The sequence below is a fragment of the Odontomachus brunneus genome, unplaced genomic scaffold (assembly GCF_010583005.1).
Source record: "Odontomachus brunneus isolate Ranch 3 - 2012 unplaced genomic scaffold, Obru_v1 Obru_scaffold_039, whole genome shotgun sequence".
Lineage (NCBI taxonomy): Eukaryota > Metazoa > Arthropoda > Insecta > Hymenoptera > Formicidae > Odontomachus > Odontomachus brunneus.
The window spans coordinates 1,275,060-1,290,920 of NW_022639489.1; the positions used below are offsets into that span (position 1 = coordinate 1,275,060).

The window sequence follows — 15,861 nt, forward strand, 5'->3', positions numbered from 1 at the left end:
CACCTTTAAATCGCCGTATAGTATGACCCGATGCGATGTTTACATCGTGAGATATGGCTCACTAAAGACATCTAGCGGAAAACGCTCAGAACTTTTTACTTCACCTAATATGAGAATTCCTCAACAAAACTTTTAATTGTTTCTCCAAATTTGAGAAATATCATTAAATGACGTTAAAAATTACACTGTAATTATCGTTACTTTACATTTTTACTTTGAAAAAAATTCATACAGTTTAATTTTGCCACTTCTCTCGCGATTCGTTGTTTTTATTATAACTATGACATGATTAGAGGTCTATTCTTTTCAGCTGCACTATTGCACTGGTGCAATAAGTTAGAGTGAGACAAATATATTTTATTTCTCTTTAACTTATTGCACCAGTGTATCAGTGCAGTTGAAAAGAACGGACCATAGAATAGAGCCGGTTTAAATTTTCGCACTGTATTCGTCGCTCAATGACCAAGGGTGCGGTCCAACAACCGCTACAAATGCTGCGCATCGTTTCTCCCTCTTGTTCTATTCCTCGGATTTGAATGAAGAAACAGAAAGAAGTAAAAACTCTACAAAGCATTTGCAACGCCTGCCCCAAATGGACCGTACCCCGGTCGGTTAATTGTAATCGGTTAATCAAATGTGTCGCGTTGCTTACACTTTTGATACTTTTATGGCTTCTGCACACAGGATGCGGAAATGTTTGCCGCGCGGCGGAAGTCCGCGCGACAGCCAATCAATATGTTGTTTTTCCGTAAGAGCTAGAAGATTATTACGGAAAGCAGCATATTGATTGGCTATCGCGCGAACTTCCGCCGCGCAGCAAACATTACCGCGTCCTGTGTGCAGGAGCCATTACACCTAAAGGCTATCGCACACAAATTGACATAATTGCATATGCATAGCATAAGACCGTATGTACTAATGAGCATCGAGTATTAAGTCGCCATATTGGTGTTCGATGCTTAATATTCGATGCTCATTGGTCCATACGATCTTATGCTATGCATTGCAGTTATGTCAATTTGTGTGCGATAGCCCTAACATCCGTTATACACCGATCTCTCTTTAGAAAGAAGAACTGTCATTGGATATCGATCGTCTCGTCTGATGTGCAACAGACATTAGGTGTAAAAGTACCAGGATTGCATTCCAAAACGTCCTTTTCGAGGAAAATTTTACTCTTAAGTCTATAGTGTATGTAACATGAACTATAAATTTAAAAGTAAAATTTTCCTCGGAAAAGATGTTTTGGAATGTAACCCAGAAGTACAAGCAACGCGACAAACCTAAAATCTATTATTGGACAATCAAAGCGCTACACCGGACGTAACTTGAACTATTTCGTCACTGTGTTACGTCACGCTTGCGGCGCGTAGCTAACAGATGTTTCAAAAAGCATGTCCTCTCCGAAAGAACGCCTGGGTGGGTACGTGTGCGAAATGTCAATACATGTATCATAAATTGACAGCTTCTGTGGGAAGGACGGGTCTCTTTTCACAAAATGTACTTATAAATCACAGAGGCATATTATCGTATTCTTATTACAAGATCGAGGAGCATCTCTTTGCTTTATTACCTGTGCGTTAGTGCTTAATTTGGAACATGTGCGATATCTGCCATTTTTCACGTGCGTATAGTGTCAAGGTTACTATCTCTATCTGATCATTTCGTTAATGAAGATTTTATGATAATGTTGATAACCGCTTTCGCAGGTCACTTCGAAAATTCTCGTTAGTACATTATCTTAGCCCGATTTTCGCAATTGAACGGTCTAGCAGTCCTCGACAATCGATTGACAGGCGATAAGCAGCTTTTAATAGACGGCTCTTTCCCATTTCTGCAGAAAATATCCTGTAATTATGAGTCACCACCTCGTAAGGAGGTGCGTTAGCACGAATTATCTCTTTCACGTGTTAACGCGCATTCAGCCTGTCATATTTATTCAGAAGTGTTATTACGCTCATGATATAGAGATAAACTTGAGTAATGGACCAGTCAGTATTCTGAAGCAGAAAATTATGAGAGGCGAGTTGATGAATGATATGCACCAGACAAAGGTGGCACAGATCTTGCAGGGAGTCTACCAGGAAGTGCATGATTATAAGCCACAACAATTGAACCTGTTGGAGAAATGGTTTGGTGGCAAGAAGAAGGAGGCGCCAAAAGGCTTGTACATTTATGGAGCAGTAGGTGGAGGTAAAACAATGTTGATGGACCTATTTTACGATTGTTGCCAGGTATCTCAGGTTGCTGCTTGAGTCAGTACTGTACATAGTGAATCAGATCGATTGACTTGATCTCTCGACATAACAATTTGTTTTCAAGTTCATTTGGAAAATTAGAGTTATATATATATAGATGGTTATAACCATCTGCAGGAACAACAAATGTTGCTAGAAAATATTCCAAAATTAAGATAGGTGGATAAATGATAGATTTGTTTATACACACATAATGAATAAACGATGAAATTGACTTAAAATTAACACACATTAGAATTATCAAAATAACAGATTTGCTTGTTATAAAAATATTTTCTATAAAAATTACTAAAAAAATAACAGGTTTATTTCTTATAGAAATATTATAATATTTTGTATCAAATTTATAACAGCTTGTTTTATATTTTTAAAGTTGAATTTAATTAAATGTTGAATAAGAATAAGTGAATATTTTCCTTCTTTGAATTAAATATATTTGTTAAAAAATTTGTCATTCTGATTTGACCATTCTGATGAAAATAAGTTCTTAATCATTGGTAGTTCTAGTGTTAAACAAAAGAAATTAACAGTAGCGTATCTTGAACAAATTGCGATTTGCCATGTATGGTACAAAACAAGGATAAGATTCTTTTGAGATAATATAATGCAGCTTTAAGTGGAGATTTCTCGTTTTAGATTAAAAATAAGAAGAGAGTCCACTTTCATTCTTTTATGCTGGATGTGCACAGCAGAGTGCACGAGGTGAAAAAGACCATTGTGCGAGATGTTACCAGCACCAAACTGCAGCCTTTTGACCCGATACCTCCGGTCGCGTCCAGCATTGCCGAGGAGGCCTGGCTACTCTGCTTCGATGAGTTTCAGGTTGACACTAATTGTCCGTCGTAAGGAAGAACAGAATGCATCTTGTCATAAAGAAAAACAGAATGCATTTATCGATTTTAAGAGATTCAACGTGAGCGGATGTTTCGCAGGTGACCGATATCGCGGATGCCATGATACTGAAGAGACTCTTCACGGAGCTCTTTGATAACGGTGTGATAGTTGTGGCGACCAGCAACAGATCGCCGGACAATCTGTATAAGAATGGATTGCAGAGGGGAAACTTCGTACCATTTATCCAAGTGCTAAAGAACCATTGCTCGGTCAGTAACTTGGATTCCGGAATAGATTACCGATTGAAGTCGGGGTCCGGAAACAAGAAGATATACTTTATGTACGTAAAAATTCACAAGCATCACACCATAATAAACAGCGCCGTGTTATCTTTTTTTGGGCCCTAGGTGTAACGTTTGTTACAAAGCAGTCAAAATTTCAAGAAAAAAATACTTTGGAAAATAATTGGGAAAAAAATACATAATAAGGAAAAATGTTTATTTATTTTTTTTTCGTTTTATTTAATGTCAATTAAAAATATAAAATGCATTGTCATAAACTCGAGTAATCTTTATGAAAAAAATAAGATCTTTTTTGTGGCTTTGCAGAATACAAGTGTGTAAAGTTCAATATTTTTCCTTTCTCCTTTTTCTTTTTTAAAAGAAAACAATTTTGTTGTAAATTATACATTGCCTTAAGAAATAGCTTACTTGTTTGCTTTACTTTGTTTTAATGTATTGCGTACGAAAAGCCATATTTCGCCGAGAGCCCCCGAATTTGCAGAGCTCCCAGTACCTAACGCGCCTACAAGGAAACGCGGCTCTGTAAATGAGTGCACCGCGATTAACCGAGTCTTATAAATGATTAAAGAAAAGGCAAGGATGCGGCGAACGATGTGGACAAGGTCTTCAAGTACTTGTGCTCTATGGAGAACGACGTCATACGACCGCGAACAATCTCTATAAGGGGACGCAACGTCACTTTTCGCAAAACTTGCGGCCAAGTGCTTGACTCCACGTTCGAGGAATTGTGTGACAGGGTGAGACAGCCGAAATATTTTTGTGTTATGCACGCAGATCGAAGTTGCATGTGGAAGTATATTAAAGCATATCTTTCTCGGCACAGCCGCTTGGGGCGAGCGATTATCTGGCGTTGAGTCAAGTGTTTCACACAGTCATCATAAGAGATGTGCCGCAACTGAATTTGCGTCTCAAATCTCAAGCCAGGCGGTTTATCACGTTCATCGACACGCTGTATGATAACAGGGTAAGGCGCGCCAGGCTTTCTCTATATGAATTACGTTCTTCGTTTCCAAATCGAATATTAACTCTCTGAGTTCATTATTTTGGAAATATAATATTTTAATGGAAAGATATTTTTGTAGGATCAACAAATATCGTGAAAAATTTCTCAAAACTATATTAAAATAAATATGTAAATAATGAAATTATTTTTATACATGATAAGTAATGGATAAATAATAAGAGTGACTTAAAATAATTATAAAAAGGAAATAAATTAACAGAATAAAATATCTTAATAGTATTATATGTGATTGCCGTGCACACAGTACAAAAAAAATTTCTGCTTAAATCAACAATCAGATAAGTGTAAATAGGGTATTTCAGAAGTTGATTTGAAAGATAATCTCAGTTGTAAAAAATAAAAAAATAATTAGAGAAACTTCAGTTGTCTTTATTACGTGAAATTATTATAATAAAGATTATTAACGATTAAATATTGCAATTATGTTTATGACGCAGAAGTAATTTAATTAAGATATTTTTACTTTTAAAGAAATATTACATATCAGTAAAGATACGGGACTCTAAAAGTCAACAGAAAAATAATGTGCGAATGAATGTTAAATACTTATAATAATACTTATAATAATACGTAAACTTTATGAACCATATAGGTGCGAGTTGTTATGTCAGCGGCTGTACCACACACGCAACTATTTTTGCCAGAAGGCGAGTCCGAGTACACTGATGAGAAAAGAATGCTGATGGACGATTTGAAGATCTCTCACGGCTCGGTAAGCAGGCGAGAGCCAGCGAATTTATGAAGTAGTGAAATTGCAATTGCGATAATTTTATTTGCATTATCTGTAGGAAGATCACAAGGCAAATATCTTTACCGGAGAAGAAGAACTGTTCGCGTTTGATCGTACAGTATCGCGTCTGGCCGAAATGCAGACTTCACAGTATTGGGAACAGTGGGAGCACCATAGATAATGACGTCCTTGACTAGCACAAGTAGATTTATACATAGCATTATAGATGAATTTCTTTCACACGTAACGCACAAGTATTGCTGATGTGATTTTTACGAGATGATCTCGTATACAAAGTTATCCAAATCACCACTCAGGTGTGCCTCGTTGACATTTCCATAGAGAGCATAAAATGTTTCAGACTTCGTCAGTATTTTGTTTTCTTCATAGATTATTTTGAAGAATGAAGTTATGTGACTTAATATTACATATTTATGAGATCAAAATTAACTAATAAATTAATTAATAAGCACCAATTTCTACCGTAAAAGTATGTATTTATGTATAATGTATATATATAAAGCTCTAATTACATGAAACTTTTCGCACTTTGCTTGATTGTAAATCGTTCACCTTTTAATTGCTCCGGCACCGGCAATTTCGATGACTACTGATCTTAAGCAGCTTCAGACATTTGACGAAGTTATCCTGTGTCAACGTTCAAAAACAAAAAAAATGCAATGAAGTTATGCAAGAAAGAAAAAGTACATAATATAATAAAGCATGTAATACTAAATAATTGTAAAAATACGTGTACAAAATATATTAATATATTTAGTACAATTAAATATTTATATAAATCTACAAAATATATTAATATATTCGGCCGATGATAATACATGATAATCGATTACATTAAAAAAATAAAGAAAATTTAACACATGATTAAAAAGTATAGATAGCACTAAGATTCTTCGTAATCATTTAAAAAGTTAAGCAAGGTCAATTTTCTTCTCATTAAGGACGATATTCATTGGCAAACTTAATACTTAAAAAATGGGCGAAAAAGACGCAACTAGTAGAAAATAAAATCTGTTTTCTAATTAATGTCAGGTGCCCATAAGGCTTAGATCTTTTATTTTATGTAGAAAGACTTGTAGATTATCTATTGATAAAAAAAAAAACTTTGAATCTTGCGCCTATCATTCTTTATCGGAGAATATGGCTGCATTTGTTTTGGACATTCCTTTTATGTAATAAACGATAAAGATAAAATGACGCTTATAGCGCGTGAGCGCCTGAACGAAGCCTATGTTACATAACCATACATGAGAAAGAACGAGATGAATTGATAAATACTATCTTATACTTTCTTTTTTACTTCGTGTAGGCACGTACGTGATGTATCCACGGTAAGAGATTTCATACGCGGACCAATAACAAACTGCACGTCACTCTACGCATGCGCAGAAGGCCTCCTGTCGCGGAGAAAATCTCGCGACTCGCAGCACTGGATGTGATAACATGTGATAAGCACACTGCCCAATAACTTCAGAGAATTATTTAAACTTATGTGCTGTTTAAGTTCAAACTTGTATTAAATATCTTCTTTAAACATGACGGTGCCATTTTCTCCAAGTTCGTAATTAATAAAATAACTGATATTACGCTTTGTTACGATACGAGAATCTTTAAATTCATATATAATTATATTTATTTTTGTATATTTTATCTTTTAGCATGGCTGGAAGTACATATTAATGAGCCAGCGATAAATAAGGACATCAGACAGATATGTTATAAAGCGACCACAATAACAGGGAACAACAAAATAGCCTGGTTACTGAAAGCGATAAGCTTCATTGATTTAACCACTTTAAATAGTGACGATACCAGTAATAACGTGGCGCAACTTTGTAAAAAGGTATATTGTATGAATGAGTTTTTCTACTTAACAAAAATCTGATAAGGGGCTTGTTAGAAATATATACAAATTTTATTGAAATACTATAATTTTATCAGAATTTATCATTTTTATTAGGAAATTTTAATTTATCACATTTCAGTTTATATAAAAAAGGTTTAATTTCTTTTCAGTTTTATATTATAACTCTCACTTTTAATAATTAAATTTATTTATCAGAATATACATGATTTTCTATAATATAATTTTACCAATTTTACCAATTTTTTTTATTAAAAATACTTTTATATAAACTTGTGTAATTCTATCATATTTTTCTATCATTCTATCATATTTTTTAAGCAAAGTAATTTGTTAAGTTGAATAACTGATTAATTCTCAATCGCAGGCTGTCACACCCATAGCCAATTTGCCATTTGAGTGGGATAAACCGCTTCATACAGCAGCTGTTTGTGTTTACCCATCCAGGATATTGGATGTAATAAATACTTTGTCTTCCATAGATAAACATAAGTCAATCCATGTGGCTAGTGGTAAGAAAGGAGAAAGATTATTTTTGGCATTGACAGTAGATATACTAATATCTACTGTGACTGTATTATTTTTATGTTAGTAGCTGCAGGTTTTCCCTCTGGACAATATCATTTGAAGTCCCGATTAGAAGAAGTGCGTTGTGCTGTGAAAGATGGAGCAGGAGAGATAGATGTTGTTATTGATCGCTCATTGGCTTTGAATAATAAGTGGGAACAACTGTATGAAGAATTGAAAGCTATTCGTGAAACTTGCAGTACTCCACTTAGTGACATCTGTTTAAAAGTTATACTCTCAACGGGAGAACTGTTCAACTTAAAACATGTGTACAAGGCATCCATGGTGGCTATGATGGCTGGTGCTGATTTCATTAAAACATCCACAGGCAAAGAAGTCATTAATGCGACTTTACCTGTTGGTATCGTTATGTGCAGAGCAATAAAAGATTTTCAAAGGCAGACTGGGAAAAAGGTGGGTACAACCTATTGTTCTCATTGTAATTATATCTTACAATGTACCTTTTATTCATAGGTTGGCATTAAGCCTGCTGGAGGTATCAAGACTGCACAGGATGCTCTAGAATGGATGGTTTTAGTTAAGGAGGAATTAGGGAATGAGTGGTTGTCCAGTAATTACTTCAGAATTGGTGCATCTAGTTTGCTTAATAACATTTCTACCGAGATTTTTAAGATTCACCAATCTAATGACGACCAAAAGAAAGATGCTAGTGAAAAAGTTGAAGACTGTTTGGAAGAATCATAAAAATATTTTATTATTTTTGCAAGAAATCAAATTTATATAGAATATTAATAAATATATTATACATTCATGCAATTTAAGTATATATACATGCCAATGTGTGATTTTATGTATATATATTTCTTTTATAATCTTAAAAAATTTACATTATTAAGGGCCGATTGTTCCAACCTTTTGGTAAGCTACCTGACAGTTAAATCATACGTCTGTCTTCGTTTTTTTCTTCAAATTGGACAGAGACAGACACATGATTTACCTGTAAGGTAACTTACCAAGAGGTTGGAACAATCGGCCAAATCACTAGCGATTGGCGATTGACAATTAAAGATTATATTTTAACGAATCAATAAGCTTCAGCCTTAGCTTGCTTTGTTCCAATTGGTCAAGTTCCAATCGTCAATCATATATCACCAATCGTTAGTGTGATTTGGTCTTTAGGCTGCGTTCCGAAATTCATTGCCAGTACTGAAATTCTACAGTATACGTGACATGAACTATAGATTTTCAGTACTGGCAGTGAATTTCGGAATCCAGCCTAATGGCTCCTGCACACAGGACGCGGTAATGCTTGCCGCGCGGCGGAAGTTCGCGCGACAGCCAATCAATATGCTGCTTTCCGTGATAACCTTCTAGCTCTTACGGAAAAACAACATATTGATTAGCTGTCGCACGGCAAGCATTACCGCGTTCTGTGTGCAGGAGCCATAATTCTAATCTTATAGTGTGTTCGACTGACTCTGAGTTAATCGCTCCGAGAGCGATTAATGATGTCATAAGTCTCTACTAGCCAATCATAAAGCTTATAAATACTTGTTCGACCATAAATGTAGACTGAATAACTCAGAGTGGGTTAACCCAGAGCCAGTCAAACATGCTATTATTAGGCCGGTTCTGCATTAGTTACAAATCGCAAAGTTGCAAGAAAATTGACCAATAAACTATATCCCGATATTTACTGCCACTACTGAAAATCTATAGTTCATGTTACGTATACTATAGATTTTTAGCATTGGCATGAGATCGGAACGCAGTCATAATAAAATTTAGAAATAACTAAAAAATAACTAAAATGTATAATTTCATGAACGAATTTAACAAAACTCTTCACTTTTCACGAGTTTATACAAAAGAAATAGATACTTGATCGATTTACAGACTAATGCTACGACTTTAAAATGTAATTGCGACCTCATTATGACGATTTCTAAAACGTATTGCAACGGCGATGTAGACGATCCCTAAAGCCAGCGGCACACAGTGCTCATTTTCGTCCTTGCTGGATGGAAATATTCTGGCCCATATTCTGAATCCTCTTTTATCTATAAAAGGACTTTAAAAGAGGTTTAGGAATCATCTAATTAACTGAGAAGCTATATTCAAGGCACTTTTATCGATAAAAGAGGGTTCAAAATATGAGCCTCTGTTTTGATTGGTGCATTTCTATCTTCAGAAATGCCAATCAGAACAGAGTATTTCCATCCAGCACGAAACAAGCATCGTGTGTCGTTGGCTTTATTTGAGGGACTCTATCTTTCGTTGCTGGGTCGCACTATCTGCGTGAATCCTTCTTAGTAATTCTTTTCCACGTGGTCATTGTATCTGCAAGGTTTGTGCTTTAAAAAATTTAGTTTTAACTGAACAATATAGCTCGAAGGTACATAAATAAATGTCAAATTTTACAACACAAAATATTTAGAACATTAAAGTATATAGATTATGAAATATTTTTCCTACACCCGTGCATGTTGGGATTATAATGCGTCTGTTAGACTTTCGTATCGTATGTCCACCATAATGCCGTATTTAACATTTTCATACTAAAAGATATTTTCGAACGCCTACAAAATCTCTAATTTAACACTTAGATAGTTGGGTGCATTCTTTATGTGGTATTTATGTGTTTTTTACAAATATATTTCTCCTAACCTCAAAAATCTCTTTAGATGTTCACGGCAAATGCGAAGATAATTAAAAGCGGCGGGGCCGAGCCCGACCAGTTCGAGTTGGGCATTTCTAATGCTCTCTTGGATTTAGAGATGAACAGCGACTTGAAGTCGCAACTAAGAGAACTATATATTACTAAAGCACGAGAGATGGAGACGAATAACAAGAAGGTAAATTTTATTATATACTTTTTGTTGTATTTTAATATAGCCTGCTTATATTTTCATATAGTTGTAAGTTTATTGTTTTAAGGTATCTTTATTCTTTCTACTATTTAAAAATTAACAATTACACATGATTTTATTGTTAGAATGTACATACTCCTAAAATAATTAAATTAGTTTGTATCACGTTTGAAATTTCTTATAACATACTGTCTTATATATAAAACCATTTTTTTTTATAGTCCATCATTATATATGTGCCCATGCCAAAATTAAAAGCCTTCCAAAAGATCCAGACAAGGCTAGTACGGGAACTGGAGAAAAAGTTCTCTGGTAAACATGTGATGTTTGTTGGTGAACGTAAGATCCTTCCTAAGCCAACAAGGAAGACTCGCACCAAGAACAAGCAGAAGCGTCCTAGAAGGTATGAGACATAGCAAAAACATGTTAATGTTATTTGTTTGTAAATTTGATGAATCTAACGCAATTATATTAACACTAGCCGAACGTTGACTGCTGTGTATGATGCCTTGTTGGAGGATCTGGTGTATCCTGTAGAGATCGTCGGCAAACGCACCAGAGTTAAGCTTGATGGATCTCAAGTTATCAAGGTCCATCTAGACAGGAATGAGCAGACGAATATTGAACACAAGGCATGTTAATTTGTTCTACTTTCTTAGAACGTTTAAAGAGAACATTTGTATCATAAACATATATATATATATATATATGACTTAATTTCATGTTATTTCTTAACAGGTTGATACATTTGCTTCAGTATACAAACAACTGACTGGACGGGATGTCACATTCGAGTTTCCTGAATCTTATGTATAATTTATAAAAAAAAAAAAAATAAAAGTGTGAACTTTTCAAGACCGAAATTTTTTAAGAGTTTTTAATCATGATATAAGTATGTATATTTTGAATGATGTGTTGTCCTAAAAGTTCCTGATTTAGACATGACATAATAAGATTTGTGTAATTATTTTGTGTTTTTATTACATGACATTTTAAATATATACTGATTTTAAATAAAGAAGGTAAAATGAGATGCAAAATAAAGAAAGCATATCAAAGAGTGATTGGAGATCACTCAGCTCGAACTGGTCAGGCTCAGCCTTGCCGCTTTTAATTATCTTCGCATTCGCCATGAACATTAAAGAGATTTTACCATGCCAAGGAAGCGATCATGAATCTTTTCCTTTAGTGTGAACTCGAGAAGTTTATGGAACATTCCCACATGCTTCCCAGTTAGACAATTTTTGAGTATGTTACAAAAAAGGATTCATGATAAGTTTTCAAGATATACTAGTTACGTATTTTTTATTTTTAGAAAAAGTAGCTTTGGGAACAAGCCTATTTAGTTATATAAAAAAGTTAATATATATTTGTAGTTATAAAAAACCTATTGGTTTTTATAATCTATATGTCGGGTAATCTTATTCTGACGCTGTATAGATACAATTTAATAAAACGAAAATAATAATATGTTGCATCACAAATGTTGCTTCGTTCTATGAGATAGTTTAAACAAATTACTGTTAGGACTGAGGGGCTTATTCTATAACGTTTAATGAACGCGATGCAAACATGCGATGTCGTTTAATGAAGGAAACCTACTATCAAATGCGTTGACGGCTATCGAATTTATTGACGCATTTTTAGACAGTCATCCAACATTATTCCATCATGCCATAATATAATGCGCAAACTGATAAAACTTTTTGTTATAACACGAATTCATTTTTTGTTAAAAAAAAACTATATTAACGAGGCAAATGCAAATAACAGTCGCAGTGTCGCTATGAAATTATGTGTTACAAATGTTAAATGTTATACAAATAAAAAAAAGTGATAAACGTTATTTATTGTTTTCCTCTACTTTACGCAATATATTGGGTGCGTTCAGCGAAAAAAGCGATCAGTGAGTACTCAGCGATTATTGGTTCTTACTGTTAGATCCCTAAATTTAGACCAATTACATTGACGAATTGCTCAATTATTGTGCAACTGTTGAGTTCGCTGAACGCACCCATTCATACAAATTTAGACGTTTTGAATCAACCGCGTATGACTAGTGCCGCTCTCATGCTTCTCTCTGCAGTAATATCGACTTGTGTACATGTGGTAGGTTAGAGAGATCACCGTTCCCTTCCTGTTTAAAAGTCCAAGATGGTAAGTTTGCACGAATTCTAAATTGAGAAATCCATTTGCATCGCAGAAATATATCGTATATTTTTTTGGCTCATAGGAAAAATAGACAGTGCATATTTTCATTTAATCGTTGACGTATTTATATCGAATATTGAATATGTTCTATCGTTATAAAAGATGCGCCGCATTGCTTCGATCTGCTTCCTTCATTAAAATTCTCGGCTTTTCTTAATGTATTTATTAGAGTCATTATTTCTAAAATTATTTTTTTTATATTATGTTTTTTAATATTATGCGAATCAATATCATTTAAATAAAACATGACAATGCTGCCAAATAGATGCAACTATTGCATGACATAACCTAATATTTCTTGCGATCATTGCCGTACATAACTAAGTTCTAAGATGATACATATACGAGTGAAAACTATCGTACCGATTGTGCAGATTATTTTTGATCGTGTGTGAACGGTATTGTACATTTCTATTTGATAAGATTTGGAAAAATCAAATAATTTTGTTATAAATGCTTGATTTGCGAAATATTTAGGAGACCCGGGACTTTTCGCATACACGCTGTATATGATGCAAGCACACACATATATGTGTCTCACAATTCACATAATACTTTATTACATCAAGATATCTTTTTTCAGGCTCGTGGCCCAAAGAAACATCTGAAGCGTCTTAATGCGCCTAAGGCATGGATGTTGGACAAACTGGGGGGTGTGTACGCCCCCCGGCCATCCACTGGTCCTCACAAACTCAGGGAATCACTTCCCTTAGTTATCTTTCTCCGCAATAGGTTAAAGTATGCTTTAACTAACTGTGAGGTCACTAAGATCATGATGCAGCGGTTGATCAAGGTGGATGGAAAAGTTCGCACTGATTCTAATTATCCTGCTGGTTTCATGGGTGAGTTTTTATTATCTTGCTCTATTTAATGTACGATCTATAGGAGGAAAGGAAATATGAAATAGGATGGTGATATGAAACAAAGCTGATTTCTTAAACAATTGTTGTAAGATCTGTCAACAATTGAAAATGTAACCATTAAAGTCCTTATCAGCTACCAAAGGAGTCTGGTGTCGATGCCATATTCTTTATAGTCTTAAGAGAGGTTACTTTGTTTTCTTCCTGTTAAAACCTGTTTTTACAAGAAAAAATTTCCTGCCTTAATTGGCAAGTCTAATATATTAGCTGCAGTGTGTTGATTAGCAATAAGATCAACTAAAAAATTGTAATTACATTGTGTCTAAAAACTATCTAATGGTTTATTCTTATGTATGTAGCCTTGTAGATTGATTCTTCTAGGTGCAATAATAATAGCAAATCATCAACAACAAATATTGCTATTAGTTTTTTCATGCTGTTAATCAGATAAAACTTTTTCTCCATTAAGGAATGTTATAATAGTAAAAAAAAAACTTATAGCAATTTTTTTAATTTTTGGCCATCCAATTGTATATTCTTTCTGTTTTACTTTGGAAACATTATAACTTACGGGCGGATGCAATGTGAAGAAAAACGGATTAATTGAGATTATAATTGTATTGCTTAAGATGTTGTTACTATTGAGAAGACTGGCGAATTTTTCCGATTGATTTATGACGTGAAGGGTCGTTTTACCACGCATCGCATCACCGCAGAAGAAGCCAAGGTAATTACTCGATATTATGTGCAACTCTTGATAAAAAAGCATTGTGCCTCATATAAATATAACATTGTATATTTGCAGTACAAATTGTGCAAGGTGAAGCGCGTTCAGACCGGCCCTAAGGGTATCCCCTTCTTAGTGACGCACGACGGTAGAACTATTCGTTACCCTGACCCGGTCATAAAAGTCAACGATACTATTCATCTGGATATTGCCACTAGCAAGATTTTAGATTCCATCAGATTCGATTCTGGTAATGACCAAATTATTTGTATATTGTGTATATTTATTTTTCGTTTTTTTATAGAGAGAAATAAGAAAGGAGAGCAATAACTTTTCTTTATAAATATAATATTAAAAGAATATAGTGCAAAAAAAATATAAATACATTACATATAAAGAGAAGGAAAAGAAAAAAATGTCAAACTTATCTCTCCTTTGTAGGTAATTTGTGCATGATTACCTCTGGAAGGAATTTAGGTCGTGTTGGTACTGTTGTCAGCCGTGAACGTCATCCCGGCTCCTTCGATATCTGTCACGTGAAGGATGCGCAAGGACATACATTTGCCACAAGGTTCGTAAAATTGCATGCTTGCGTAGGAATTAAAAAATTCATTAGACTTTTCGATTTGTCTTCAATGAAATGTATCGTGATTTTTCTCTAATTTATTTTATCTCGTAAAATAAATTATGTTGTTTATTAATTAATGTAAGTTTTCATAAACGACTGTTACTTTGAATTACACCTTGAGATTTACAGAGCTTTTTTTAAAACTGGGCCGTATCGAAGCTGTGATACATGTTATATGTATAAACAGTCAAAAACTGGCCAAAATCAAATTCCTTCACATTTGGTCACTGATTACCGTTTTAGCTCGGTTTTCCGTATCACCCAAGGAGGAAACAAAACTCCCTTTTTCGCAAAATATTTTTAGTATGTTATCGTTGTTTTAGTATTTATTTTTTTTATATAATACAAATTGTTTGTTCAGGTTGAATAACGTCTTCATCATTGGCAAAGGCACAAAGGCTTACGTAAGTTTGCCAAGGGACAAGGGTGTGAAGCTATCGATTGCCGAAGAGCGTGACAGAAGACTGGCAGCGAAAGGAGTGAATTAATATAGGGAGATATAAATATAATTTAGACGTAATGTGATTAACAAATTTACAAGAAAACATTCAATAAACCGAAGCTGCTCCACGTAATTTTGATCAGAACTATTTTTGGCTATTATTTACTCATTCATCCACCAATTTTCACAGTTTGTTATAAATTTAGCTGTAATATTATCGTTTGCGAAGAAAATTTATTTTTTTTTAACAAGTTAACACAGACGATAAAATAATTTTATTTGTGACTATTATTAGATGTATTCAATCCTAGGCATAGATCTAACTAAAAGATAAAGATTTGACATTGAATCTATAAGCTAAAGAAGCTTAAATTTTATGCGTTGTGCAAAAGCTTGATAGTACGGTTTAAAAATTAAGGTAATCTATGCCAATTCTTGTGATTTGCTGACCTAGTTGAGAAACTTGAAAATAAAAAAATCTGTCTGAATTATATCATTGAAAAGTGAGAATCCGAGTAGATCAGGCTTCAAGACAATTTATAGGAGATGTGTACTACGATGA

The 15,861-nt window shown here is 34.2% G+C and overlaps 4 protein-coding genes across 9 annotated transcripts; all 4 read left to right on the forward strand.

Annotated features, from left to right (window-relative positions):
- The first annotated feature begins 1,074 nt into the window (after window positions 1-1,074).
- LOC116844118 (putative ATPase N2B) lies at window positions 1,075-5,701 on the forward strand. Of its 4 annotated transcripts, none has more exons than XM_032815270.1 (9): window positions 1,076-1,624; window positions 1,710-1,879; window positions 1,969-2,234; window positions 2,895-3,080; window positions 3,191-3,432; window positions 3,963-4,131; window positions 4,218-4,358; window positions 5,011-5,130; window positions 5,207-5,701. In XM_032815270.1, exons 3-9 carry the CDS (start codon window positions 2,016-2,018, stop codon window positions 5,327-5,329), a joined length of 1,200 nt encoding a protein of 399 aa, XP_032671161.1. In that variant the 5' UTR covers window positions 1,076-1,624; window positions 1,710-1,879; window positions 1,969-2,015; the 3' UTR covers window positions 5,330-5,701. The 4 variants fall into 4 exon arrangements, with proteins under 4 accessions (XP_032671160.1, XP_032671159.1, XP_032671161.1 ...); XM_032815271.1 differs by having other exon boundaries at window positions 1,710-1,850; XM_032815269.1 differs by having other exon boundaries at window positions 1,075-1,641; window positions 1,710-2,234.
- Window positions 5,702-6,541: 840 nt separating this feature from the next.
- LOC116844120 (deoxyribose-phosphate aldolase) lies at window positions 6,542-8,372 on the forward strand. 2 transcript variants are annotated; one of them, XM_032815273.1, is made up of 5 exons: window positions 6,542-6,726; window positions 6,828-7,012; window positions 7,401-7,545; window positions 7,629-8,014; window positions 8,075-8,372. In XM_032815273.1, the coding sequence occupies exons 1-5, from the start codon at window positions 6,705-6,707 to the stop codon at window positions 8,303-8,305; spliced, it is 969 nt and encodes a 322-aa protein (XP_032671164.1). In that variant the 5' UTR covers window positions 6,542-6,704; the 3' UTR covers window positions 8,306-8,372. The 2 variants fall into 2 exon arrangements, with proteins under 2 accessions (XP_032671164.1, XP_032671163.1); XM_032815272.1 differs by having other exon boundaries at window positions 6,548-6,726; window positions 7,626-8,014.
- A 1,366-nt stretch (window positions 8,373-9,738) lies between these two features.
- On the forward strand, window positions 9,739-11,294 carry LOC116844135 (40S ribosomal protein S7). 2 transcript variants are annotated; one of them, XM_032815299.1, is made up of 5 exons: window positions 9,739-9,908; window positions 10,246-10,416; window positions 10,653-10,834; window positions 10,913-11,063; window positions 11,170-11,294. In XM_032815299.1, the coding sequence occupies exons 2-5, from the start codon at window positions 10,246-10,248 to the stop codon at window positions 11,245-11,247; spliced, it is 582 nt and encodes a 193-aa protein (XP_032671190.1). In that variant the 5' UTR covers window positions 9,739-9,908; the 3' UTR covers window positions 11,248-11,294. The 2 variants fall into 2 exon arrangements, with proteins under 2 accessions (XP_032671190.1, XP_032671191.1); XM_032815300.1 differs by having other exon boundaries at window positions 9,832-9,956.
- A 1,136-nt stretch (window positions 11,295-12,430) lies between these two features.
- LOC116844117 (40S ribosomal protein S4-like) lies at window positions 12,431-15,444 on the forward strand. The gene is made up of 6 exons (XM_032815267.1): window positions 12,431-12,588; window positions 13,226-13,484; window positions 14,132-14,229; window positions 14,308-14,479; window positions 14,671-14,800; window positions 15,219-15,444. Exons 1-6 carry the CDS (start codon window positions 12,586-12,588, stop codon window positions 15,343-15,345), a joined length of 789 nt encoding a protein of 262 aa, XP_032671158.1. The 5' UTR covers window positions 12,431-12,585; the 3' UTR covers window positions 15,346-15,444.
- Window positions 15,445-15,861: the final 417 nt, after the last annotated feature.

Excerpts from the sequence above, each read along its gene's own strand:
- LOC116844118 (XM_032815269.1), top strand. The coding sequence starts at position 1,857 with ATGAGTCACCACCTCGTAAGGAGGTGCGTTAGCACGAATTATCTCTTT. Across the intron at positions 2,235-2,894 it reads TATTTTACGATTGTTGCCAG|ATTAAAAATAAGAAGAGAGT; the intron begins GTATCTCAGGTT and ends TTCTCGTTTTAG. Across the intron at positions 3,433-3,962 it reads AACAAGAAGATATACTTTAT|AAAAGGCAAGGATGCGGCGA; the intron begins GTACGTAAAAAT and ends AAATGATTAAAG.
- LOC116844120 (XM_032815272.1), top strand. The coding sequence starts at position 6,705 with ATGACGGTGCCATTTTCTCCAA. Across the intron at positions 6,727-6,827 it reads GACGGTGCCATTTTCTCCAA|CATGGCTGGAAGTACATATT; the intron begins GTTCGTAATTAA and ends TTTATCTTTTAG. Across the intron at positions 7,546-7,625 it reads GTCAATCCATGTGGCTAGTG|TAGCTGCAGGTTTTCCCTCT; the intron begins GTAAGAAAGGAG and ends TTTTTATGTTAG.
- LOC116844135 (XM_032815299.1), top strand. The coding sequence starts at position 10,246 with ATGTTCACGGCAAATGCGAAGATAATTAAAAGCGGCGGGGCCGAGCCC. Across the intron at positions 10,417-10,652 it reads TGGAGACGAATAACAAGAAG|TCCATCATTATATATGTGCC; the intron begins GTAAATTTTATT and ends TTTTTTTTATAG. Across the intron at positions 11,064-11,169 it reads AGACGAATATTGAACACAAG|GTTGATACATTTGCTTCAGT; the intron begins GCATGTTAATTT and ends ATTTCTTAACAG.
- LOC116844117 (XM_032815267.1), top strand. Across the intron at positions 13,485-14,131 it reads TTATCCTGCTGGTTTCATGG|ATGTTGTTACTATTGAGAAG; the intron begins GTGAGTTTTTAT and ends GTATTGCTTAAG. Across the intron at positions 14,801-15,218 it reads GGACATACATTTGCCACAAG|GTTGAATAACGTCTTCATCA; the intron begins GTTCGTAAAATT and ends TTGTTTGTTCAG.